A 26,119-nucleotide genomic window follows, 5' to 3' on the forward strand; every position below is an offset into this window, starting at 1 on the left:
GCCAGATTAGGCCAAAAGCTCACATTTTTAATTTTGAGCGCACTTCTGTGAAATCCTGTGCTTCTCTTAGAGTTGATTACCTTTGAATTTTGCTCTTTCAAAAGACCCCAGTACTATCATAATACTTGCTAAGGAATCTTTTTCCAGTGAGTATCATTTTTTAAGTTCTTTCTTGTTTGCTTTTTCAAAATTATGTATGTACATTGTATAATTTGTCATGTAGAAATCTCATTTTCTATTAATTGTATCTTTACCTATTTTTTTTTTTTTTTTTTTTTCTGAGACAGGGTCTCACTCTGTCAACCAGGCTGGAGTGCAGTGGTGCAATCTCAGCTCACTGCAACCTCCAGCTCCCGGGCTCAAGGGATCCTCTTGCCTCGGCCTCCTGAGTACCTGGGATTACAGGTATGGTATGCACCACCACGCCCAGCTAATTTTTGTATTTTTAGTAGAGATGGTTTCACCATGTTGCCCAGTTGATCTCGAACTCTTGACCTCAAGTGATCTGCCCACCTTGGTCTCCCAAAGTGCTGGGATTACAGGCATGAACCACCACGCCCTGCCCATATTTTTGATGTTAGATGCATGATTTTGGAATGTTTGAAGAGCTCAAATATAATAAGTGTGTATGTATGCCTTGTTCTTTGGATATATGGATTAATTTCACACTAATTTTTCTACTCCTATTTGATTATTCCATGTCCTTCTGTTGCTTGCTTCCTCATTTTACTTAATTTCACTCCCTCAGTTGACTGAATCCCTGTCCCTGGCTTCTCCTAAGTGATAGACATGTGAGGCTTGATAAGAAAGCAGGCGAGCTTATGGATTAAATCCTTTCATAGGTTTATCTCAACTACAGTTCATTGGTAATTCATTAAGATATCTCTTTATGTTAGTACTTATCCATGCAGATATTTTATAGCTTCAAAAACTCATCACAAGGCCTGGCACAGTGGCTCACACCTGTAAACCCAGCACTTTGTGAGGCTGAGGTGAGAGGATTGCTTGAGTTCAGGAGCTCAAGACCAGCCTGGGCAACACAGGGAGACCCTGTCTTTATGAATAATTTAAAAATTAGCCAGGCATGGTGGCACGTGCCTGTGGTCCCAGCTACTTGGAAGGCAATGACAAACTCATTGAAAGCTTGTGAGGTTTGTTTGTTTTTTAACTCAACCAACTTGACATGAAATGTGTTTCAACGGAAAGGAAAAACTAACCAGGAGTTTTATTCATAGGAAAAGGTAAAAAGGTAAGAATTCCATATTAATTAGAAGGGGATTGTGTGTACCTCAGCACTTAATGTGCTCAGGTGGCATTCAGTGACAACTCAGTAATTAGGAAATATTTCTCTAAATAAGTCAATGAATGAAGCAGGATTTAGAACTCTTAAGAAAGCAGTTAATGCCTGGATGGTTTGAGTATTGCCTTTAATAGAAAAAAAAACTAAAGCTGACTAGCAACATTCTCATAAAACTGAATGTCAGCTAGAGTTCCGGAAGTGTACTTTACTGCCAGGTTGCTGGGAGGGAAATATCTTTTCGTCTATTTGCTGGACCAACCCTGAGGTGTCATCTGTCCCAGGATAGGCAAGTGCTCCTATACTGACTCTGGCAACACCTTACCAAAAGTCTTCCCAGTGGAGCCTGAGGTGAATTCGGCCTCTTTCCGATCCACTTGGAGGAGTCACTTCTTTGTTATCTTGACTGCCAGCTTCCCAAACAAGGCAAATACTTTTAGGTGAAATAGTCTCTTCTTTGTGGCATGAAATGATCACAATAAATGGAGATTGTGGGAGAAAGCAAGCTCAGGAAATCATTCATATAAGAGAAGACATCCAAAGTCTTCTTTCAACATAAAATCATATATTGAAGCTGCCTCTGTTTTTAGTAATTATTTATGTTGTACGCAGATGTCTGTGCTGCACTTGAGTAGTTTTTTTGTTTTTGAGATGGAGTTTCACTCTTGTTGCCCAGGCTGGAGTGCAGAGGCACAATCTCGGCTCACCGCAACCTCCGCCTCCCGCGTTCAAGCAGTGCTCACGCCTCAGCTTCCTATTTGGGTTTACAGGTGCCCACTACCACGTCCAGCTAGTTTTTGTATTTTCAGTATAGATAGGGTTTCTCCATGTTTGTTAGTCAGGCTGGTCTTCCGACCTCAGGTGATCTACCTGCCTCGGCCTCCCAAAGTGCTATGATTACAGGCATGAGCCACCGCGCCCAGCTGAGTAGTTTTATAAAAAGTGAAAATTAAAGGTAACAATGTGCATTGTGTTCCACATCTTCCATTTTATGTACTTCAATAAATTAAAAGTATAAATTAATACTTAAGGTTCTCCAAAACATCTAATTTTTCATCTATTGTGTGCCAAGTCGTATGATAAGGACTTTACAATATTTGTACTGTCAGTTAAACCTACCACACTTCCTTAAATTCCCATTCCAGACTTTTTCTCATTTTCATGTTCAAAATGTTTAAATAGGCCAGGCACAGTGGCTCATGCCTGTAATCCCAGCACTTTGGGAGGCCGAGACAGGTGGATCACCTGAGGTCAGGAGTTCAAGACCAGCCTGGCCAATATTGTGAACCCTGTCACAACTGAAAATAGAAAAATTAGCCGGGTGTGGTGGTATGCACCTGTAGTTCCAGCTACTCAGGAGGCTGAGACAGGATAAGTGCTTGAACCTGGGAGGAGGAGGTTGCAGTGAGCCAAGATCACACCACTGCACTCCAGCCTGGGGGACAGAATGAGACTCTGTCTCAAAACAGAAAAGAAGTGTTTAAATAGCCAGGCACAGTGTAATCCCCACACTTTGGGAGGCCAAGGCCAGAGGATCACTTGAGCACAAGAGTTTGAGACCAGCATAAGCAACATAGTGAGACCCTGTCTCTACAAAAAGTTAAAGATTAGCTAGGTGTGGTGGTGTTGGTGGGACATGGTGGTGCTTGCCTGTAGTCCCAGCTCCTTGGGAGGCTGAGGTGGGAGGATTGCTTGAGCCCAGGATATCGAGGCTACAGTGAGCTATGATCCCACCACTGCATTCCAGCCTGGGCGACAGAGTGAGACCCTATCTCAAAAAATAAAATATTTAAATATTTGGCTTTTTGCATAATAATATTGGTTAATAACGTTGTATTCAATCATGTATCACTCTTCATTTTGTTTATCAGATCAATTCGTGGGCAAAAGCAACATAGTAGCAAGTAAGCCAAACTTTTCAACAACTTCAGTTTGACTTGATACTTGTTATTTTTGATAACAAGACTTATTTTTGATAACTTGATACTTTTTTTTTTTTCCTTCGTAGATTCACTTTCTACCTATTCTTGGATGACTCCCCAAACAATATTATCTACAGCCCAGACGTTTCTAAGCTCCAGGCCCCACCGCACACCAGGCATCTCTACTTGATTGTCTACATCCTTCTGGCTTGCTGTGTTTCAGACTGAACTTCCTCCTATATTCTTCTCAGAGAAGGGCTCTACCATCTGCTGAATTGCTCAAATTTGATTCCCTTCCCCGCATCCAGCAGTTGCTCTTTCTTGTCCATTCTGTTTCTTGTCTCTTGAATCCACCCCCATCACATGGTCCCACCTGCCTCTCCCCTAGGCCAGGCCCGTGCCACCTTTTCCCCAGACTCTTCCTGCAGCTTTACTCTGCCAATCAACTGAATGGCTTATTTTTATTCTTGTGGTAAAATACACGTAACATAAAACTTATCATCTTAACCCTCCAATTCATTTTTGACATTACTCCTGGAGTGACTTTTCAAAGCATAAATTTAGTTATGTCTCATCTTCCCAAACGTCTTTGGAAGTTCCCATCACCTGTAGAATAAAATCCCTAACCTGACATATGAGCTTTCCTAATTTCCCTGGACTAATTTTCTCATTATATCACACCCTGCTGTTGCACCCTGCACTCTCAGCATCTTTGTGCTTCATCCAGTGCAACATGCTGGTTCCTACCTCCTTGCCAGTGCGCCTGCAGCTCCTTCTGAACTGAATGCGACACCCACCTTCAATGTGCCTTAACAGATCCTTACTAGTTTTTCGTACCTTAGTTCAAGGTTCCTTCCTCTGTGAAACCTGGACTCACCCAATTGGACCTTGACATATCTCACCTTACACCATTTCTACTGTATGTTGACTTCAGAGGTAGCACTTGATTTCATAAGGCTCTAGGCTTAAATGAGACATGTCACAAGTTGTGTTCTTCCAAAGCCGCCCGTTTTTGTCTTTTTGAATAGCATGGTTTAAATTTCTAATGGGTTGAATTCACCTCTGATGCATTTGTGAAGCAATAAGTTAAATTCTGCAGATAAAATGCCTGCAAGTCAGCCTCCTCCTTCAAAATGGCTGAAGACAAGTATACATCAATATTGTAGTTTTCATAAATGCTATTCATGTGAATGAAAAGGAAATATGTTCACCTTTCAGGGATCACATGTGACTCTGGAAGGGTATTTTCTGTGGCTGAGCACAGCTTTGATTATTTGAGGATTTAGGTCTGATGCATCCGATAAGGCTGCCAGTACTTGTATATTATGGAAGATGTCATGTTGATTTCTATTGATTGCTTGTCTCCCCAGTAGAAAGTAAACTCCTTTAGACTAAAGACCATGTCTTTCTATTATATACCTAGCAGCCAGAGTGGTAACTGCTAATGCTAAATGCCTAATATATACTAGCTGAATGAAAAAAGTGACCTTTTAGTATTTCTTTTTCTTAACTTTTTCTTTTTCTGGGTCAGAAAGAAAACAAGTAGTATTGAGGATCCTCAGAATAGGAAATGCAAATACTGCATTCCAATTATTGGCAGGGACATGAAGAATATCTGTTTCTATAGTAAGGAGGAGTTAGGGTCCAAAATAGAAACAGAAGTGATACCCTGGCTAAAGATGTACACAAAGTTCACAACTGGGTAAGGAAGCTGAAATCCAAATGCCAATTTACTAATGTGAGGAAAAATGAGGGTAACTTACTATGTTGTAGGGGAAATTATTAAGTAACATGCATGTGAAATGTACCTTATAACAGGTTCTGTATTTTTAAAGGGATATAATTATGTGTTCATGCATATTTGAGAATTTTATTACGTTGTGTTTTATTAGTGGAACTAAATCAGTAGAATTAGATAAACCTGACACACAATAAGATGTTTCAATCAACAAGATACTTGGGATGCAGAGAAAGTGACTATTTAGGTAAGATATTCTTGCAACCCCAAGAGAGGTAAACCAGACCACAGGTGGAAGTCTGGCAAGTAGGAGCCATGAACTGCCTTGAGGGAGTTGGAAGCAGCTTTAAGACACTATGAAGAAGGGCTCAACTTGTCCACAAAATGTTTTAGGTCTACCAGTTTGAGAACTGCAGGACACACACCTGCACTTTGTTCCTCCCTCTGTTGTTGCCATTGGTGAAAATAAACCAAGTGCTCTCGACCACACATTGCTTCACCCATCTTTCTTATCAGCAGTGCTACACAGAAGCAATCCATGGCCAGGAGAGTTTTCATTTTCTTAATGGCTTTTGCGTACACTGGGTTTACAAATACTTATGGCAGTTCACTAACTTAACCAACGTCCCTGCTCATGCCACCACCAAAGAGTTGAATTCAAATGGAAGGAGAAAGAATAGGTGGTCAACAGGTTCAGTAATGAAAGATGCCATGTTGGGCAAGAACCATAGTAAGGGACTAAAGGGCTGGGGGATGGAATGAGGAGTTTAGAATCAGGGAAACAGTAGATCAGCAGGTCAGAACAGGAGAGTGCAGTGAGGTCCCGAGAGGCCACCATCCCACCCCAGCTACCATGCATGGATTTTTCCCCATGAGCCATCCCAGGTGAACTGTTTGGGTGTCTAGCTGACTGACCCAAAGGGCTAGAAGTGAAGTGGCCAGGAGCAATAGTTGCCAGAACCGATGGTAAGAACGGTGGTAGAAACACCAGTGCAGTAGCTAGTTCTGTCCCCTAAGAGTTTGTTTTATGTAGGATCTAACAAAACAGGCAAGCAATATAACCAAGAAGTATTTATTAAGCAATCTTCTGTGCTAAGTAAAGAAGGCTCTTGCCAGGCGCGGTGGCTCACACCTGTAATCCCAGCACTTTGGGAGGCCGAGGTGGGTGGATCACTTGAGGTCAGGAGTTCGGAACCAGTCTGGCCAACATGGTGAAACTCCATCTCTACCAAAAAAATACAAAAATTAGTTGGGCATGGTGGCACACACCTGTAGTGGCAGTTATTCAAGAGGCTGAGGTGGAAGGATCACTTGAGCCCAGGAGGTCGAGGCTGCAGTGAGCCAAGATTGTGCCACTGCACTCTAGCCTGGGTGACAGAGTGAGCCCCTATCTCAATAAATAAATAAATAAGGCTCTTTAGGTATCCTTAATGCCTAGTGTAGTCCCTGGCGTTTTAGTAGGGCTCCATAAATATTTGAATCTATTTGAAAGATTCAAATGGATTATGGAAACAAGACGATAGCAAATTAAGTAAAGTGGCAGCATTTTTTTTTTTAACTTTTAAATTCAGGTATAGCATGCACATAGGCTTTCAATGAACTTTTACAAAATGAACACACCTATATAACCACCACCTAGATCAAGAACTGTTTTACCATCACCCCAAAAGTGTCACCTTGCGAAGATAACCACTATTACCACCATCTCATAGTTTGTTTCTAATTTGGTCTGAGTGGAATCATACATTATGCATTTTTGTGTCTGGTATCTTTCAGTCAACATTGTTTTTGAGATATTTATCTCTGTATGGCTATAATTCATAGTATTCCATTGTTTATAACAAAATTTACCTAATGTTGATGTTCACTTGCGTTGTTTCTAATTCAGGGCTATTACAAATAAAGCTTCTATAATGTGCACATGTGTTTTACATGTGCGTGTGTGCTTATTTCTGTTGGAAGAATATAAACCTAGGAGTGAAAAGGCTGGGTCATGGAGTATATGTGTTTTTGCCAAACAAATTTTCATATGCTTGTTTGACTTATAAGGTGCTGCTGCTGGCTTTAATGGGGACATATAACACATGGTATATAAATCCTATTAACCTTCCAAAATGCAAAAAAAGAATTTCAAATTCTGAAATACATTTAGACCCAAAGGTTTTGGATGAGGGGTTATGGAGCTATATATATAAATAGACATGAACATGTACATAGCAATTTTATTTCTTAGAGGCATATGTGAAATTCCCATTTCTTTTTTTAAATTCACTCCCCATTAATGCTTCTTAAAAGTAATCTATGTATTCTTAGTTCTACCTGTTTTTCTGTTTGGGTTTCTTTGTTGTTATCTTTGTCTATGTTGGCTTATAAATAAAAACGCCTAGGGGAAAGAGGTGCTAAGATTCTCAGATAGTGAATGGCAATGACTAAGACAGGTCCTTAAAGGCTTCAGGGCTCCAGTGCTCAAATATGCATAGGGTCTCACACAAAACTTCCCATTCAGATGGTAAGGAACAGGTTCTTGAATCACTCTTGTAACAAACACCCAGGTGATTCTGATATGCATGGTTCATGGTTACACTTTGAGAAATACCACTTTGAAATTTAACAAATGGTCAGGCATGGTGACTCACGCCTGTAATCCCAGCATTTTGGGAGGCCGAAGCGGGTGGGTCACCTGAGGTCAGGAGTTTGAGATCAGCCTGACCAACATGGCGAAACCCTGTCTCTACTAAAAATACAAAAATAAGCTGGGCGTGGTGGTGGGCGCCTGTAATCCCAGCTACTTGGGAGGCTGAGGCAGGAGAATCGCTTGAACCCGGGAGGCAGAGGTTGCAGTGATCTGAGATCATGCCATTGCACTCCAGCCTGGGCAACAAGAGCAAAACTCTTGTCTCAAAAAAACAAACAAACAAAAAATAACAAATATGGCCATTGTGCCTTGCACAAGTCTAACGTCATTAGTATGGGGTGTGCTTTTCCTAAAGGTAATTGTAGGTTACTGAAGCACATTATTTCAAACCTTGGACACTTTAAATAGAACACTGTTATAATAAATTTGACCAAATATCAACATTACATTTCATCAAAATGAGACTGTCAGGCCTCTGAGCCCAAGCTAAGCCATCATATCCCCTGTGACCTGCACGTATACATCCAGATGGCCTGAAGTAACTGAAGAATGACAAAAGAAGTGAAAATGGCCTGTTCCTGCCTTAACTGATGACATTACCTTGTGAAATTCCTTCTCCCGGCTCATCCTGGCTCAAAAGCTCCCCTGCTGAGCATCTTGTGACCCCCATCCCTGCCTGCCAGAGAACAACCCCCCTTTGACTGTAATTTTCCTTTACCTACCCAAATCTTATAAAATGGCCCCACCCCTATCTCCCTTTGCTGACTCTCTTTTCGGACTCAGCCTGCCTGCACCCAGGTGAAATAAACAGCCTTGCTGCTCACACAAAGCCTGTTTGGTGGTCTCTTCACATGGACACGAGTGAAAGAGACCCTACTGTTACACAATAGGAGGACACGGTACTCTCTGTGTACAGAAAACTTACCCAGGTTAGAAGAGGAGTGAGTACAGGACACTTTGAAAAAGCCCTTTCTTATAGTACTTGTGATGCCTGCGGATATTTCATACCAACCCACAGAAAGGGTGTTTTTGATGACAGAAATGAGTAATGTTGGGCCGCTGACTAGGGATGATTTTGTTGTGAGAAAATAAAGGTATTTTGTGAACTATAATTTGGACACTTCCCCTTGCTTCAGATAGAACATTTTAGTGTGAGAAAAACAGTGTTCCCAAAGCGAGACATTTCTTGCTTTTGTTTTAAATTGTATGCAAACTTTGGATTGTACTTCATAAGAGACCCATGTGTTTATAAAATTTTTTTGTCATATCCTTAATCATAATATCTTTAACACTCAAATATTTACTTATTTGTCTTTGAATACCTTTCTGATCTCTGCCACAGCCCTCGGGAGGAATTTTTTACCTCCTTTTGAGAAACAAGGGTGTTGTAATAATTGTTGAATTAGGAATTCTTCATTCCTTATATTTTCATTTCTTTATTATTGTCAGGCTTCTGAGCCCAAGCTAAGCCATCATATCCCCTGTGACCTGCACATACACATCCAGATGGCCAGTTCCTGCCTCAACTGATTGCCTTAACTGATGACATTCCACCACAAAAGAAATGAAAATGGCCTGTTCCTGCCTTAACTGATGACATTATCTTGTGAAATTCCTTCTCCTGGCTCATCCTGGCTCAAAAGCTCCCCTACTGGGCACCTTGTGACCCCCACTCCTGCCCGCCAGAGAACAAGCCCCCTTTGACTGTAATTTTCCTTTACCTACCCAAATCTTATAAAACGGCCCCACCCCTATCTCCCTTCACTGACTCTCTTTTCGGACTCAGCCCGCCTGCACTCAGGTGATTAAAAGCTTCATTGCTCACACAAAGCCTGTTTGGTGGTCTCTTCACACAGACATGCATGAAATTTGGTGCCGTGACTCGGATTGGGGACCTCCTTTGGGAGATCAATCCCCTGTCCTCCTGCTCTTTGCTCCATGAAAAAGATCCACCTACAACCTCGGGTCCTCAGACCCACCAGCCCAAGGAACATCTCACCAATTTTAAATTGGATAAGCAGCCTCTTCTTACTCTCTTCTCCAACCTCTCTCACTATCCCTCAACCACTTTCTCCTTTCAATCTTGGTGCCACCCTTCAATCTCTCCCTTCTCTTAATTTCAATTCCTTTCATTTTCTGGCAGAGACAAAGGAGACACATTTTATCCGTGGACCCAAAACTCCGGCGCCGGTCACGGACTCAGGAAGGCAGCCTTCCCTTGGTATTTAATCATTGCAGGGATGCCTCTCTGATTATTCACCCACGTTTCAGAGGTGTCTGACCACGCAGGGACGCCTGCCTTGGTCCTTCACCCTAGCGGCAAGTCCCACTTTTCTGGGGGAGGGACAAGAACCCTGACCCCTTGTCTCCCTGTCTCTACCCCTTCTCTGCTTTTCTGGGGGGCAAGAACCCCCTGATCCCTTATTTCCATCTCCCGACCCCTTATCTCTGCGCCCTGATCCCTTATTTCCACGCCCCGACCCCTTATCTCTGTGCCCCAATCCCTTATTTCCACGCCCCGACCTATTTCTGCATGTCGATCCCTTATTTCCGTGCCCTGACCTCTTATCTCTGTGCCCTAACCCCTTATTTTCCAAGCCCCAACCTCTTATCTCTGCGTCCCAACCCCTTATTTCCATGCCCCGACCCCTTCTCTGCTTTTCTGGGGGACAAGAACCCCCCCGACCCCTTCTCTCCGTGTCTCTACCCCTTCACTGCTTTTCTGGGGGGCAAGAACCCCCCACCCCTTTTCTCCGTGTCTCTACTCTCTCTTTTCTCTGGGCTTGCCTCCTTCACTATGGGCAAGCTTCCGCCCTCCATTCCCTCTTCTTCTCCCTTAGCCTGTGTTCTTAAAAACCTAAAACCTCTTCAATTCACACCTAAAACCTAAATGCCTTATTTTCTTCTGCAATGCCCTTGACCCCAATACAAACTCAACAGTGGTTCCAAATAGCCAGAAAATGGCACTTTCAATTTTTCCATCCTACAAGATGTAAATAATTCTTGTCTTAAAATGGGCAAATGGTCCGAGGTGCCTGACGTCCAGGCATTCTTTTACACATCGGTCCCTCCCTGGTCTCTGTTCCCAATGCAACTCGTCCCAAATCTTCCTTCTTTCCCTCCTGCCTGTCCCCTCAGTCCCAACCCCAAGCATTGCTGAGTCTTTCTAATCTTCCTTTTCTGTATCTGACCTCTCCCCTCCTTGCCAGGCCGAGCTAGGTCCCAATTCTTCCTCAGCCTCTGCTCCTCCACCCTATAATCCTTTTTATCACCTCCCCTCCTCACACCCGGTCCAGCTTACAGTTTCCTTCTGTGACTAGCCCTCCACCACCTGCCCAGCAATTTCCTCTTAAAAAGGTGGCTGGAGCTAAAGGTATAGTCAAGGTTAATGCTCCTTTTTCTTTATCCCAAATCAGATAGCGTTTAGGCTCTTTTTCATCAAATATAAAAACCCAGCCCAGTTCATGGCTCATTTGGCAGCAACCCGGAGACGCTTTACAGCCCTAAACCCTAAAAGGTCAAAAGGCCGTCTTATTCTCAATATGCATTTTATCACCCAATCCACTCCTGACATTAGGAAAAAACTTCAAAAATTAGAATCTGACCCTCAAACCCCACAACAGGAATTAATCAACCTCGCCTTCAAGGTGTACAATAATAGAGAGGAAGCAGCCAGACGGCAATACATTTCTGAGTTACAATTACTTGCCTCTGCTTTGAGACAAAACCCAGCCACACCTCCAGCATACAAGAACTTCAAAATGCCTAAGGCGCACACGCCTAAGCTCAGCAGTCAAGCATTCCTACAAGACCTCCTCCCCCAGGAGCTTGCTATAAGTGCCGGAAATCTGGCCACTAGGCCAAGGAATGCCCACAGCCCAGGATTCCTCCTAAGCCACATCCCATCTGTGCAAGACCCCACTGAAAATCAGACTGTTCAACTCACCTGGCAGCACTCCCAGAGCCCCTGGAACTCTGGCCCAAGGCTCTCTGACTGACTCCTTCCCAGATCTTCTTGGCTTAGCAGCTGAAGACTGACACTGCCCGATCGCCTTGGAAGCCTACAGGACCATCACAGACACTCTGGGTAACTCTCACAGTGGAAGGTAAGTCCGTCCCCTTCTTAATCAATACAGAGGCTACCCACTCCACATTACCTTCTTTTCAAGGGCCTGTTTCCCTTACCTCCGTAACTGTTGTAGGTATTGACGGCCAGGCTTCTAAACCTCTTAAAACTCCCCAACTCTGGTGCCAACTTAGACAATACTCTTTTAAGCACTCCTTTTTAGTTATCCCCACCTCCCCAGTTCCCTTATTAGGCCGAGACACTTTAACTAAATTATCTGCTTCCCTGACTATTCCTGGACTACAGCCACATCTCATTGCCACCCTTCTTCCCAATCCAAAGCCTCCTTTGCGTCCTCCTCTTGTATCCCCCCACCTTAACCCACAAGTATGGGATACCTCTACTCCCTCCTTGGCGACCGATCATGCACCCCTTACCATCTCATGTACCTAATCACCCTTATCCCGCTCAATGCCAATATCCCATCCCACAACATGCTTTAAAAGGATTAAAGCCTGTTATCACTCGCCTGTTACAGCATGGCCTTTTAAAGCCTATAAACTCTCCTTACAATTCCCCCATTTTACCTGTCCTAGAACCAGACAAGCCTTACAGGTTAGTTCAGGATCTGCACCTTATCAACCAAATTGTTTTGCCTATCCACCCCGTGGTGCCAAACCCATATACTCTCCTATCCTCAATACCTCCCTCAACAACCCACTATTCTGTTCTGGATCTCAAACATGCTTTCTTTACTATTCCTTTGCACCCTTCATCCCAGCCTCTCTTCACTTTCACTTGGACTGACCCTGACACCCATCAGGCTCAGCAATTTACCTGGGCTGTACTACCACAAGCCTTCACTGACAGCCCCCATTACTTCAGTCAAGCCCAAATTTCTTCCTCATCTGTTACCTGTCTCGGTGTAATTCTCATAAAAACACATGTGCACTCCCTGCTGATCGTGTCTGACTGATCTCTCAAACCCCAACACCTTCTACATCCTAGGCATGGTTGGATACTTTCGACTTTAGATACCTGGTTTTGCCATCCTAACAAAACCATTATATAAACTCACAAAAAGAAACCTAGCTGACCCCATAGTTCCTAAATCCTTTCCCCACTCCTTTTTCCGTTCCTTGAAGACAGCTTTAGAGACTGCCATCACCCTAGCCCTCCCTGACTCATCCCAACCCTTTTCATTACCCACAGCCAAAGTGCAGGGCTGTGCAGTTGGAATTCTTACACAAGAACCGGGACCGTGCCCTGTAGCCTTTTTATCCAAACAATTTGACCTTACTGTTTTGGCTAGCCCTCAAGTCTGCGTGCGGCGGCCGATGCCACCCTAATACTTTTAGAGGCCCTCAAAATCACAAACTATGCTCAACTCACTCTCTACAGTTCTCATAACATACAAAATCTATTTTCTTCCTCACACCTGACACATATACTTTCTGCTCCCTGGCTCCTTCAGCTGTACTCACTCTTTGTTGAGTCCCACAATTACCACTGTTCCTGGCCCAGACTTCAATCTGGTCTCCCACATTATTCCTGATACCACACCTGACCCCCATGACTGTCTCTCTCTGATCCACCTGACATTCACCCCATTTCCCCATATTTCCTTCTTTCCTGTTCCTCACCCGGATCACACTTGGTTTATTGATGGCAGTTCCACCAGGCCTAATCGCCACACACCAGCAAAGGCAGGCTATGCTATAGTACAAGCCACTAGCCCGCCTCTTAGAACCGCTCATTTCCTTTCCATCGTAGAAATCTATCCTCAAGGAAATAACTTCTCAGTGTTCCATCTGCTATTCTATGACTCCTCAGGGATTATTCAGGCCCCCTCCCTTCCCTACACGTCAAGCTCGGGGATTTGCCCCTGCCCAGCACTGGCAAATTGGCTTTACTCAACATGCCCCAAGTCAGAAAACTAAAATACCTCTTAGTCTGGGTAGACACTTTCACTGGATGGGTAGAGGCCTTTCCCACAGGGTCTGAGAAGGTCACCGCGGTCATTTCTTCCCTTCTGTCAGACATAATTCCTCGGTTTGGCCTTCCCACCTCTATACAGTCCAATAGCAGACCGGCCTTTATTAGTCAAATCAGCCAAGCAGTTTTTCAGACTCTTAGTATCCAGTGAAACCTTTATATCCCTTACGGTCCTCAGTCTTCAGGAAAAGTCGAACGGACTAAAGGTCTTTTAAAAACACACCTCACCAAGCTCAGCCACCAACTTAAAAAGGACTGGACAATACTTTTACCACTTTCCCCTCTCAGAATTCAGGCCTGTCCTCGGAATGCTACAGGGTACAGCCCATTTAAGCTCCTGTTTAGACGCTCCTTTTTATTAGGCCCCAGTCTCATTCCAGACACCAGACCAACTTAGACTGTGCCCCAAAAAACTTGTCATCCCTACTATCTTCTCTCTAGTCATACTCCTATTCACCATTCTCAACTACTCATACATGCCCTGCTCTTGATTACACTGCCGGTTTACACTGTTTCTCCAAGCCATCACAGCTGATATCTCCTGGTGCTATCCCCAAACCGCCACTCTTAACTCTTAAAGTAAATAAATAATCTTTGCTGGCAAGGCTATGCTGAACCTCCTTAGGCACTCTCTAATTAGATGTCCTAGGTCCTCCCAATTCTTAGACCTTTTATACCTGTTTTTCTCCTTCTTTTATTCCCTTTAGTTTTTCAATTCATACAAAACCATATCCAGGCCATCACCAATAATTCTACATGACAAATGTTTCTTCTAACAACCCCATAATATCACCCCTTACCACAAAATCTTCCTTCAGCTTAATCTTTCCCACTCTAGGTTCCCATGCTCCCCCTAATCCCGCTTGAAGCAGCCCTGAGAAACATAACCCATTATCTCTCCATACCATCCCCCAAAATTTTCACGGTCCCAACACTTTACCACTATTTCATTTTATTTTTCTTATTAACATAAGAAGACAGGAATGTCAGGCCTCTGAGCCCAAGCTAAGCTGTCATATCCCCTGTGACCTGCACGTACACATCCAGATGGCCGGTTCCTGCCTTAACTGATGACATTCCACCACAAAAGAAATGAAAATGGCCTGTTCCTGCCTTAACTGATGACATTATCTTGTGAAATTCCTTCTCCTGGCTCATCCTGGCTCAAAAGCTCCCCTACTGAGCACCTTGTGACCCCCACTCCTGCCCGCCAGAGAACCCCACTTTGACTGTAATTTTACTTTACCTATGCAAATCTTATAAAACGGCCCCACCCGTATCTCCCTTCACCAACTCTCTTTTCAGACTCAGCCCGCCTGCACCCAGGTGATTAAAAGCTTTATTGCTCACACAAAGCCTGTTTGGTGGTCTCTTCACACAGACTCACATGAAAATTATACTTAGCACTATCTGACTTATTCTATTTATTGATGTGCTTATTATCTGTCTTCCCCCCTACCCCCCCCCCAACCCTGCTCCTCTGACTCATAAATTCTGGTAAGGCAGGCTCACTCTGTCTTATTCACTGCCGTATCCTCAGCACCCAGAGAAGTGCCTGGCACACAGAGGTTCTCAAACATATGGTGAATGATGAATGACAGCTATGAGGACACTAGGCTGCACTGGGTATGGTATATACTGTTTCTCACTGATTGAGCCCAGATTCAGCCTAGGAAGCCTTTTCAACACAGCGACCAGCGTCACTGGATGGGTAATGGTGCACAACTGAAACCTATTCCATATCCCCGAATTGCATGCCCTCAAAGGTCTCTAATGCTAATATTCTTTGATTCTACGTATCAGAAGTTAAAATAGCCAAAGCATTTAAAAGAGACAGGAGAGAATATTAAACTCCTTATTAGGAATTTAAAAAGTACCTACTTTGTAGCAACCAAACTTTCCTTTAAAATGCCATAAAGTCAGTTGTTACAAAGAAAACCATTTTCCCATTCAAATATTATAATTAGGGAGATAATATCACTGATCAAAGGTTTAGTCGCATAAAAACTGCTGGAAAGAACTATGTATTGGGCTGGACCAGGTGGCTCATGCCTATAATCCCAGCACTTCGGGAGGCCAAAGCAGGCAGATCACTTGAGCCCAGGGGTACAAGACCAGCTTGGGCCACATGGCAAAACCCTATCTCTACTAAAAATACAAAAAATTAGCTTGGCATGGTGGCGCTTCTAATCCCAGCCACCTGGGAGGCTGAGGTGGGAGGTGCACCCAAGTCCAGGAGTTTGAGGCTGCAGTAAGCCGTGATCATGACACTGCACTCCAGCCCGGGTGATGGAGTGAGACACTGTCTCAAAAAATAAAGTAATTACATATTAATTCAACATTTAATTAATAAAGTTTATACAGGCTCTTGGGTGGTGTTATGCTCTGAACTGTGTCCCACCAAAATTCATGTGCTGAAGCCCTAACCCTCAGTACTTCAGAATGTGACTGTATTTGGAGATAGGGCCTTTAAAGAGGCAGTTTAAGTTAAAATGAGGTAATTAGGGTGGGCCTTCATCCATTCTGACTGGTGTCTTTATAAGAAGAGAAAATCTGGACACACATGTGACACTAGGGATGCATGAACAGAGAAAAGGCCACAGGAAGATTCAGCGAGCAGGTGGCCATAGGCAAGCCAAAATCACTGCATCTTGTTATGGCAGCCCTAGCAAACTAATCCAGATGGCCTAAATCTCACAGCTGTGTTCAAAGTACTGTGATAGAGTCAATAAATACTCACTACAGTGGGTCCCACACACTCCTTCCACATCTATCATCCTTGAATTGGAATTCTGGCAACATCAAGGACATCTTTAGAGAGTGCCCAAACTTTTCCACTCCCTGGCATTTTAAAACAGGGTATTGGGGAAATACTTTTGATGTGGAGAACAAAGGAATTTTTTTTACATGAAAAATTTAAAACATACCAGAAATAGAAAATAGGGCAATGAACTCCCACACACCTATCACCATTCAACGAGTACCACAATTTCACCTTATTTGCTTCCTTGTCTCCATGCCCCCTATTTTCCTTAGATGTAGTATGTTTTTTTATTCATCACCATTTTATTTATTTATTTTTAGACAGAGTCTCGCTCTGTTGCCAGGCTGGAGTGCAGTGGAGCAGTCTCGGCTCACTGCAACCTCCAACTCCTGGGTTCAAGCAATTCTCCTGCCTCAGCCTCCCAAGTAGCTGGGACTACAGGCGCACACCACCACACCCAGCTAATTTTTGTATTTCTAGTAGAGACGGGTTTTCACTATGTTGGCCAGGCTGGTCTCGAACTCCTGACTTCAGGTGATCCACCCGCCTCAGCCACCCAAAGTGCTGGGATTATAAGCATGAGCCACCATGCTTGGCCCATCAACATTTTATTTTCTTCAATGCACTATGGGATGACTTAATTTATGTATATTGGTATACACACAAAGGTAAAGAAACTGAACTAAACTGAGATAAAATATTTACACTGTCAGAATTCCAAACTATAATATTGACTCTATGCCCTATAATATTTCAAGTTACCAATCTAAAAAACAATTTTGTCCCTGGGAAATTGCAGAAGTTGAAACACAAATTTTTTAAGTTGTTTCCCTACATTGACATATTTCAAATTCATATTATACTTTTTCATTGAGATATAATTCACACACCATAAAATTTACCCTTTTAAAGTGTGCAATTCAGTGGTTTTTAGTACATTCATAGTTATTCAAGAACCACCATCTAATTTCAGAACATTTTCACTGCATTGAAAAGAAACCCAGCGCCTATTAGTTGCTCCCCATTGCTCCCTCCCCCATCCCTTTGGAAACCACTCATCTACTTTCTGTCTCTGAAGATTTGTCTATTCTGGACATTTCATATACGTGGAATCACACCATATGGGGCTTTGTGTCTGGCTTCTTTCACTTAGTAACTATTTTCTTCAAGGTTCATTCAGGTTGTAACACATATCAGTACTTTTTCCTTTTTATAGCCGAAGCATATTCCATTATATGGACTTAACACATTTTATTAACCCACTCATTAGTTGGACAGTTTGGTTGTTTCTGCTATTGACTATTATGAATAATGCTTCTAAAAATACTTGTGTACAAGTTTTTGCACAGATGTGTTTTCAAGTTTCTTGGGTATATAACTAAGAAGTGGAATTGCTGGGTCATAAAGTTTAACTGTTTTTAGCTTTTTTACATATACATTTTTGAGACAGAGTCTTGCTCTGTTGCCCAGGCTGGAGTGCAGTAGCATGATCTTGGCTCACTGCAACCTCCACCTCCTGAGATGAAGCAATTCTCGTGCCTCAGCTACCTGAGTAGCTGGGATTACAGACGTGCATCACCACATCCGGCTAATTTTATTTCTGTATTTTTCTTAGAGACAAGGTTTTGCCCTGTTGGCCAGGCTGGTCTCGAACTCCTGGCCTCAAGTGGTCCACCTGTGTTGGCTTCTTAAAGTGCTGGGATTACAGGCATGAGCTACCACACCCACCCTTGTGTTTAGCTTTTGAGGGATTGTTAAAAGGTTTATCAAAGTGGTTGTCACATTTTATACCAGCAATATATGAGAGTTCCAATTTCTCCATCTCCCTTCCCCACTACCGCTGGCAAAAACCGTTCTACTTTCTGTCACTATGAGTTTGGCTACTCTAGGTACATCATGTAAGTGGAATCATATAGTATTTGTCCCTTTGTGACTGGCTTATTTCACTTAGCATCATGTCCTCAAAGTTCATCTGTATCATAACAAGTGTCAGAATTTCCTACCATTTTAAGGTGGAATGATATTCCATTGTATGTATATACCACATTTTTAAAATTGATTCATCTGTCAATGGACATGGGTTGCTTCTACTTTTTGGCTATTATAAATGATGCTGTTATGAGCATGAGTGTACAGATATCTGTTCAAGTCCTTGCCTTCAATTCTTTTGGGTATATCAATGATATTTTAGAGTTTATAATGTAAGTCTTACAATTCTTTTGTTCAATGTATTCCTTAGTGTGTTGCTCTTTTTTATGCTATGGTAAATTGAGTTATTTTATTAATTTTATTTTCAGATTATTCATTGCTACTGTATAGAAATGCAGTGTTGCATGTTGATCTTGTATTCTGCAACCTCACTGATTTTACTTACTGATTCTAATAGCTTTTTAGTAGATTTCTTATGGTTTTCTATATGCAAGATCATGTCATCTGTAATATATTGTGTATGATCCTTGAAGTTTTACTGTTAGTTTAGTGGTTAGCTTATGATTAGACAGAGGTTTCCATAATTACCTCAAACAAGTAAGTCTCCCTGCCTTTGCCAAGTGAGCTCTACGTGCATGTTGGAGCACACTTTCAATGCTTTTGCAGGCAGTTTACAACTCTACCGTGCCTTCACTCCCTGCTTGCCGGAAGCCTCAAGGTCAGACAGAGGTGACAGATTAGGGCCATCTTAGGTATTACCTGGGCATACACACAACACTGAGCATGCATGTCACCTTCTAGATTTCCAGGAATATGTCAGAGCTTTTCAAAGCCCAATGTGGATATCTTATTTTCCAAACTTTCCCTTCTACGTTTTAAGTCAGCTGTTTATTTGCTTCAGTTGTTACTGCAGCCTCAGGCAGCTGTGATACTAAACTCTTGTCACTGATTGTTTTTGACAAATGCATCCAGAGAAAAGACTGTTCACAATGAGAGAGCGCTCAGTCAGGTCAAATAAAGACAAACCTTATTGAGACAGCCAAATGCCTAGGCAGATAAAAAGGGGTCCCCAGAGAATCTCCAACCTGCCCCACAAGTGTTTACATCAGATACTTTTGCACAGAGGGAACCTGCCCAGGGCTTGTCTGGGCATGCCCATAACTGACTGGAGCCTGATATGCACATGGGGGGAAGTGGGTGGAGCCAGAGGGAATTCACCCCTTATGCAAGGGAGGAGCCTGCCCTCTTCAGCTTGTGTGGTGACCTGGGAATCAATCTGTGAGGTGGGGGGGGGCCTGTTAGCAGGACTACATTTTGCTTTGCTGAGTTTTATTCTTTTTTTCCCTTTCACCCAATAAAATCCTGCTCTACTCACCCTTCAATGTGTCCACGTGCCTAAATTTTCCTGATCGTGTGACAAGATTCTGGTTTTAGCTGAACTAAGGAGCAAAATTCTGCTACATTTTGGCACCCAGATGTAGGACTTGAGGAAGTGTAAGATGCAAACCAAAAACTTTTTTCCTTTTGCTTCTAAGCCTTTTTGTCCTCGAACTTCTGAAGGTAGAGAAAACTATGCCTCCCTCCCCTCCCAACCACTGTTGCTCCCAGGGGTTGGGAATGTCAGTCTTTTCCTTCTTTTTCTGGATAGACAGGCAAACTGGCAGCTCCCCTGCTCCCCTCTTAAGTTTCTCTCCCTGTTGGAAGAACCCATTTGCATTTAAGAGTAAGAGGTTCTTCCTCCAGGTGTCTTTCCAACCCTGCACTTTAAACTTTTTCCTTTTCTCTACCCTGTCAGCAGTTAACTTTTAAGTAAGAGTTTTTTTTTTTTCTTTTTAGAAGACATTTTACTAGGCCAGAAATGATAAGGATCATTATTTATATTCTCTGTAAAGTTTTAACTATGAAAAAGGATCTGTAAGGTTTGTCTTAAGCTGTAGCCAATCTGGTGTGCTTTGCATGACTTTCTGTATAGTCAGCAGCAAACTTCGCTGCAGGCCTCCATCTTGTTTTACATCCTTGACAGCATGACCTGTAACCACGTGGCAATGTTTTGTTTAGCCCATTTTACAATGGCAGCTGGGTTCAATCCTGGCTTAGGGAATGTATCCTTTCTGGTCTGATGTCTGTGCAACCTTTGCTATTTGTTGATTCTCTTCCCCTCATGAACCACTTTGGATTTTCCTTTCTCTGAGCCTCTAGTAAAGTTTGAAAGCAAATAATATGGCCGCTTGGTATGTCTAAAGTCAGATAACGAGGGATTTAAAAGGATTTTAGTAAAGAGCACTCAGGTTAATTAAAAGTGGATATCTAAGTTATCAGTATATTTAAAAGGCCTTTATGTTTTTCTTTTCTTGGATCTTGTTTTGCTGGAAAAAGGGTTTTTTCTCAGTCGACCGAATTATTTTTCTTCATTTTGCCTTGTCACTCTCAATGCATGCATGACAAGCCCCAAGGTAACTCCTGGGGCCATGGGACTACTTGGGAAAAACAGAGAAGGCACCACTGACTCCATTTTGGGAAGAAACTTGTTTTCCTCATGGAACCCCAGGAATTAAAAGTGGTTGGATCCCTCTCAAAATCTGTTTTTGCCCAACCTATGCCTGTTTATTAGGCCTTAGAAGCTGCATGTTTTTCTAGCCCTGTCTCTTAAAGGGCTCCACCTGGAGGCCAATAATCCAATTAGGAGATTGGCAAATGAAAAATCTTAGGGCTGCTAAAAATCCTTCTGCCTGTCTGTGTAGTTACATATGTTGTGTGTATGTGACATCTATAAAAAAGAGCTCTAATTTACTTAAAGAAGGATAAGCACTTGAATCAAATATTTTGTAAAAGGGAGGATAAAAGGTGTGGTACCTTTCAGTTTACATGACTTTAATCTTTGAGAAATAAAAACAGTCTTAAAGATTATTGGTAAAATGCAGATGTGATCAAAATGTAAATAGGTGGACTAAATTATGCAGGTCAGATACTAAGTTTGCTAAATATTTTAAGGTAATAAACTGCTTTTTTGGTCTTTGAGAACTGTTTGACTTGCCTGTTTCACAATTGGTAAGCCCTGGGGACATACGGAATTAACCACAACCTTAATTATGCTGGAAGGAGTCAAAACTTGGCTGCACCTAGCACGTAATTAAAACAACTTACCAGGTTTTACATTAAAGTTACAAATTGCTAGGAGTTACCATTATAACATGTAATTGAAACTACTGGAAATAGATTTACATGAGAGGTGTGTAAGAACAGTAAAGTAAGTCTTTAGAAAAAGATTATAAGAAGGTGTGGAAATGTAAATTCTTGCCTAAGTTAAAGGATTGCCTTGAATTAGATAAGCTAAAAGTTCAAACAAGTTGTGGAAGGACTGTAAAAATTAATCTTGCAAAAGAAATTCCATGTGGGAACATATTGACTAAATTCACAAAGGTATTATATGGTTTTTCTATAAATTGAGCATTGAAATAAAAGCACAACAAAGTCCTCTTAAGACACTAATCTCTTTAGCAAAATTTGTAAAGGGTTATAAAAAGTTTTTGCTTTTTCAAAATTTCTGAGTCATCATTTTGGCAAAATAAATAACTTACAGTAATCTGGAATTCTGTTTCATAACATCAAGTGTTTTAAACCTTAACGTATTTAACAGGCTCCCCAAAATAATCAAACTTCAGTTTCAAAATAGTCTTTCCTGATGCTTGGATTTTGGATGCTAAAAGGGCCCCTGGAGTATCCAAAAGAGAGGTAAACAGGATTATTTGACATGTTTAGGTACATGGGATTGTCAAAATGATATTCAATCTTTTTTAGGTTATATTTTAGTGAATAATACTAATATATGTTCCAAAATTACTTGGGATTTCTAAAATTCTAATGTCTGAAGTATATGCTATCAATCATAATTAAGGGGGTTATGTCTTTGTCAATTATGTTTCTAACTGTAACTACTCTGGACATTTTGTTATCATAGACAATTGTTGTCTTGTTTGGATCCTCTTCAAAAGATCGTTTATAATCAGCTGTGTATCTTTGACAGGTGCTCTCAAATACAGGTTTCTAATAACTTTGGAGATTGTGACACTGGGATAAAGGAAAAATGTACAGGAGTCATGAAGAGCTGAAATGTTCATGAATATCAAGCAAAACAAGAGTTAACTGAATGGAGTGAACTAGTAGAAAACTAAAGTAATCTTTTTGACTTTTGCTTGGAATATTGCTGATCCTCGTTTTTTTTTTTTGTTTGTTTTTCAGAGTCAAGGAAACTTATTTTGAGCTATTTACAGCCTTTAATAATTGAGTAAGGTATACTCCTGTGAACAAAATTTGGAGCATATTTGTCTCTCTCTCTCTGCCTGGCTTCTCCAGAATTTGGGAACTACTTGTGAGTATTCTTAACTTATGGCAATATAGTTGTTTGCACTGGTGCAAGAAAAATCCATTTTCTTTTGCAACAGGATGCAACTGGAGAAACTGGTTGTTTTACCAAGGCTTTGACTGGAAGGGTATGCTTTCCTTTAAGGAGTCAAGCTCGACTTGCAGAGCCAATAAAAGCCCCTCAGGAAAACTGGCTTCATGCCCTTGTCTACACAGTCCCTGTAGACTACAGCTTCCTGACCTGTAGTCAGTAAAGAATGTCACTTTCTAACAGGCCCAGGAGCTCCAAGTTTATCTTGGGACCTTAAGAGGAGAGGATCACCCAACTCACAGGTATCTGAGGATACAAACCTATGACTGGGCTCAGCTTTAAAAGATCTTATCTGAGATTTCTTGTGGAACAGAGTTCCACCAAAGCCAATCTAAAAGGCCTATGTAGATATAGTTATTCTTACTGCACTTTATGCAATAATCAGGCTAAGTACAAGACTAAAGTCTATTTTGCAAACAACTCAGTCCTATCATGATTTTTTTTTAACAAAAATGAGGACTGGAGAGAGAGAAATTATGTTTCAAAACTTATACATTTGTCATTAAATTATAAACTCATTAGTTGTTTTTAAGTTTTTGCCTACATTTTAGACTAACCATGCTTGTTCCTGTGAACTAACCAGAAATCTCTGGCTGCAGCTCAGAAGGAACAAAAGAGAATGGGTGATATAAAAATCTGGATCAATAATCTAGTTTTGAGCAATTATCCTGCGAATCCTGCCAGGTGATGGGAATAAATAGGGTGCTCATAACATGGGGGTTTCCTTTTTGGGAAAGTAAGACCAAGGGAGCTAACCAAAGCCAAGCCCCATGCACCCAAATCTTAGCAAGCATAACTATAGCCACCAGTTATCTGGGTGTGTAACAGGACATTCTTTTCTCTTCCTTATTGGAGGAGGACTCAATCCCACAGCTTCACCTTAGCATTTGGCTTATGATGAGGAGTCAATGCAACCCCTCAAGACACAATTTTGTCCCAAACTCAATTCTAAGCTTCGAGTTGAAGCCCTTGGAAAGAAAACTGGGTCTGAGGGATCCAGAGGCAGATATGGAGGTTAAAAGGCACAGCATAGGTGAGCATGACTAATTCCTGGCAATAAAGCCAAGCTTCCCATTTCATGGATAAAGGTCATGCTAGTATCCATAGCATACACAAGGTCTAGGGAATTCAAAGACTACTGATAGCAGGGGAGGTACAGTGTACATGGGTAAGAGTGGATACTCCCACCCCCTAGGCCCCCGTTAACATGGGTGAAAGCCGCTTTGACACCCATGGGTGGCACCATGTCACGGGTGCTGGGAAATGGGGATATAAGGACAGAAGACAGAAAGAGTGACACCTTGCTTTCCCCCCCTCACATACCCCGGGTATTTGCTAGGAAGGGAAGGGAACCTGGAATGCCTCATTCCCCTCGTTCTAAATGAGTAGCCATTCATCTTCAGTCTGTACTCCTTTCTTTTTTTTAAGACGGAGTCTTGCTCTGTCGCCTAGGCTGGAGTGCAGTGGCACTATCTCAGATCACTGCAACCTCCACCTCTGAGGTTCAAGAGATTCTCATGCCTCAGCCTCCTGAGTAGCTGGGATGACAGGTGTGTATCACACCTGGCTAATTTTTGTATTTTTAGTAGAGATGGGGTTTCACCATGTTGTTCAGGCTGGTCTCAAACTCCTAACCTCAGATGATCCACCTGCCTCAGCCTCCCAAACAGCTGGGATTACAGGCATGAGCCACTGCACCCGGCCAGTCTGTACCACTTTCAAATGCATCCTGAACATCTGGGACTCCTCTGGAAAAAACACCTTTTTTCCTTTTTCCTCCTGTCCACTCTTCACTAATAGGCAATTATGTCTCCATACTATGGGACACTCCCCTGAGATGCATCCTCCAAACTGGGAAGAATTAATTTCCCAAACCTTAGATTGTTTGGCTTAGGATTGGGCTTAGGGGAAGGCAACCCAGAAGCCTGACATGCTGGCAAAAGGGTAAAAGGTCTTTTACCAGTGGGGCTTTTGGCCTCTTTCTCCCTGTGCAAACTGGTAAAAGGCCTCGGGATTTCTGAGCTGTCCTTACCCCCGCCCTGCTTTGTTTTGATATGTTTTCCAATAACCCAGTTTGTCTCTTCTAGCCTTTGGGCCATCAAATTCCAAATGGTCATGCAAAGCAGCCTCGGAGGATGGTCCCTTTTGCCAGGGACCCTTAGGTAGGCCTCTGAGGGAAATCTGACTGCCATTTTCCCAAAATAGCACTGCTTGTTAGCAGGAAGCAGTTAAGCTCGATCTTCATCCTTATCCTTATCCTTATTCTAAAAGCAGTTAGATGTACTTCTTTAGAGGAGGGAATAAGACAGCCAGATGCCTAGGCAGATAAAAAAAGGGTCCCTTGAGAATGTTCGCCTCGCCCCATAAGTGTTTATATCATATGCTTTTTTGCACATGAGGGAACCTGTCCAGGGCTTGTCTGGGCATGCCCACAAAGGACTGGAGCCCAACATACGCACTGGGGGAAGTGGATGGAGCCCCAGGGAATTTGTGTCTTACAGGGGAGGAGCCTGCTCTCTTCAGCTTGTGTGGTGACTGATCTAAGAATCAATCTGTGGGGTGGGGGGCCTATTAACAGCACTCCATCTTGTTTTGCTGAGGTTTCTTTTTTCCAATAAAATCCTGCTCTACTCACCCTTCAATGTGTCTGCATGCCCAAATTTTCCTGGTTGTGTGACAAGATCCCAATTTTAGCTGAAGGGGCAAAATTCTGCAACATTGTGAAGGGGGGTTTCCAGAAAAATGCCACACAGAACTGTCAGGTCAAATAACAATTCTCAGCAGATGGTGTTTTGAGGGAGCTTCAGAGCCCCTTCTATACCCTCCAGTGGCTGCTGGTTTTCCCTGGGATTGTGGCACTGTTGGTTGTCAAGGCTAACACAAAGTTTGGGAGATGGAGATGAAATGAGGGTTAGTGGAAATGCTACAAAGCAGGCTGTTCTTGCTGAGATTCAGGTGGTTTTCTTGAGTAAAACTTCCCACATTGCCTTTGGTTAATTTCCTGAATTCTGGAGTTCATTTTGACATATTTGTTATTCTCATTGTTCTTAAAGAGTGGCTTTTCATAGGTTCTTTCTCTACCATTCCCATTGGTATCTTAAAGACAATCCTTGGCGTCACCCCATTTCACTCTTACGGTTCAGCTCAATATGCAGACATAGCTCTACAGAACCACACTGCCATTGTTTAACTGCTCACAAAATTTCGTTATCATCTAATACTCAGTTTATAATTAAATAACATCTATTACCTCAGAAATGCCTCTTTATACGATATAATTTGTTATTTTATCTTCTTTCAGTGAGCTATGGGAGGTTAAT

General features: G+C 42.3%; 1 protein-coding gene and 1 long non-coding RNA gene across 10 annotated transcripts in view; one reads left to right on the plus strand and one right to left on the minus strand.

Annotated features, from left to right (window-relative positions):
• The first annotated feature begins 251 nt into the window (after nucleotides 1-251).
• LOC134808193 (uncharacterized) lies at nucleotides 252-6,875 on the plus strand. The gene is made up of 3 exons (XR_010150696.1): nucleotides 252-405; nucleotides 3,169-3,201; nucleotides 3,306-6,875. It is a non-coding gene; the product is annotated as an uncharacterized LOC134808193 (long non-coding RNA).
• MED4 (mediator complex subunit 4) overlaps nucleotides 4,248-26,119 on the minus strand; it is a 180,155-nt gene continuing 158,283 nt past the window's right edge. For 8 of the 9 annotated variants that reach the window (XM_063792522.1, XM_054664926.2, XM_054664925.2 and 5 more), the window contains one exon: nucleotides 4,248-6,182. In XM_063792522.1, the coding sequence (XP_063648592.1) occupies nucleotides 5,983-6,182 (200 nt within the window). In that variant the 3' untranslated portion in view covers nucleotides 4,248-5,982. Of the gene's footprint in view, nucleotides 6,183-11,538; nucleotides 11,654-26,119 lie in introns of all 9 variants that reach the window. The other variant, XR_008538675.2, reaches the window with a different exon arrangement.

The sequence above is a fragment of the Pan troglodytes genome, chromosome 14 (genome assembly GCF_028858775.2).
Source record: "Pan troglodytes isolate AG18354 chromosome 14, NHGRI_mPanTro3-v2.0_pri, whole genome shotgun sequence".
In the NCBI taxonomy this organism is placed as follows: Eukaryota; Metazoa; Chordata; class Mammalia; order Primates; family Hominidae; genus Pan; species Pan troglodytes.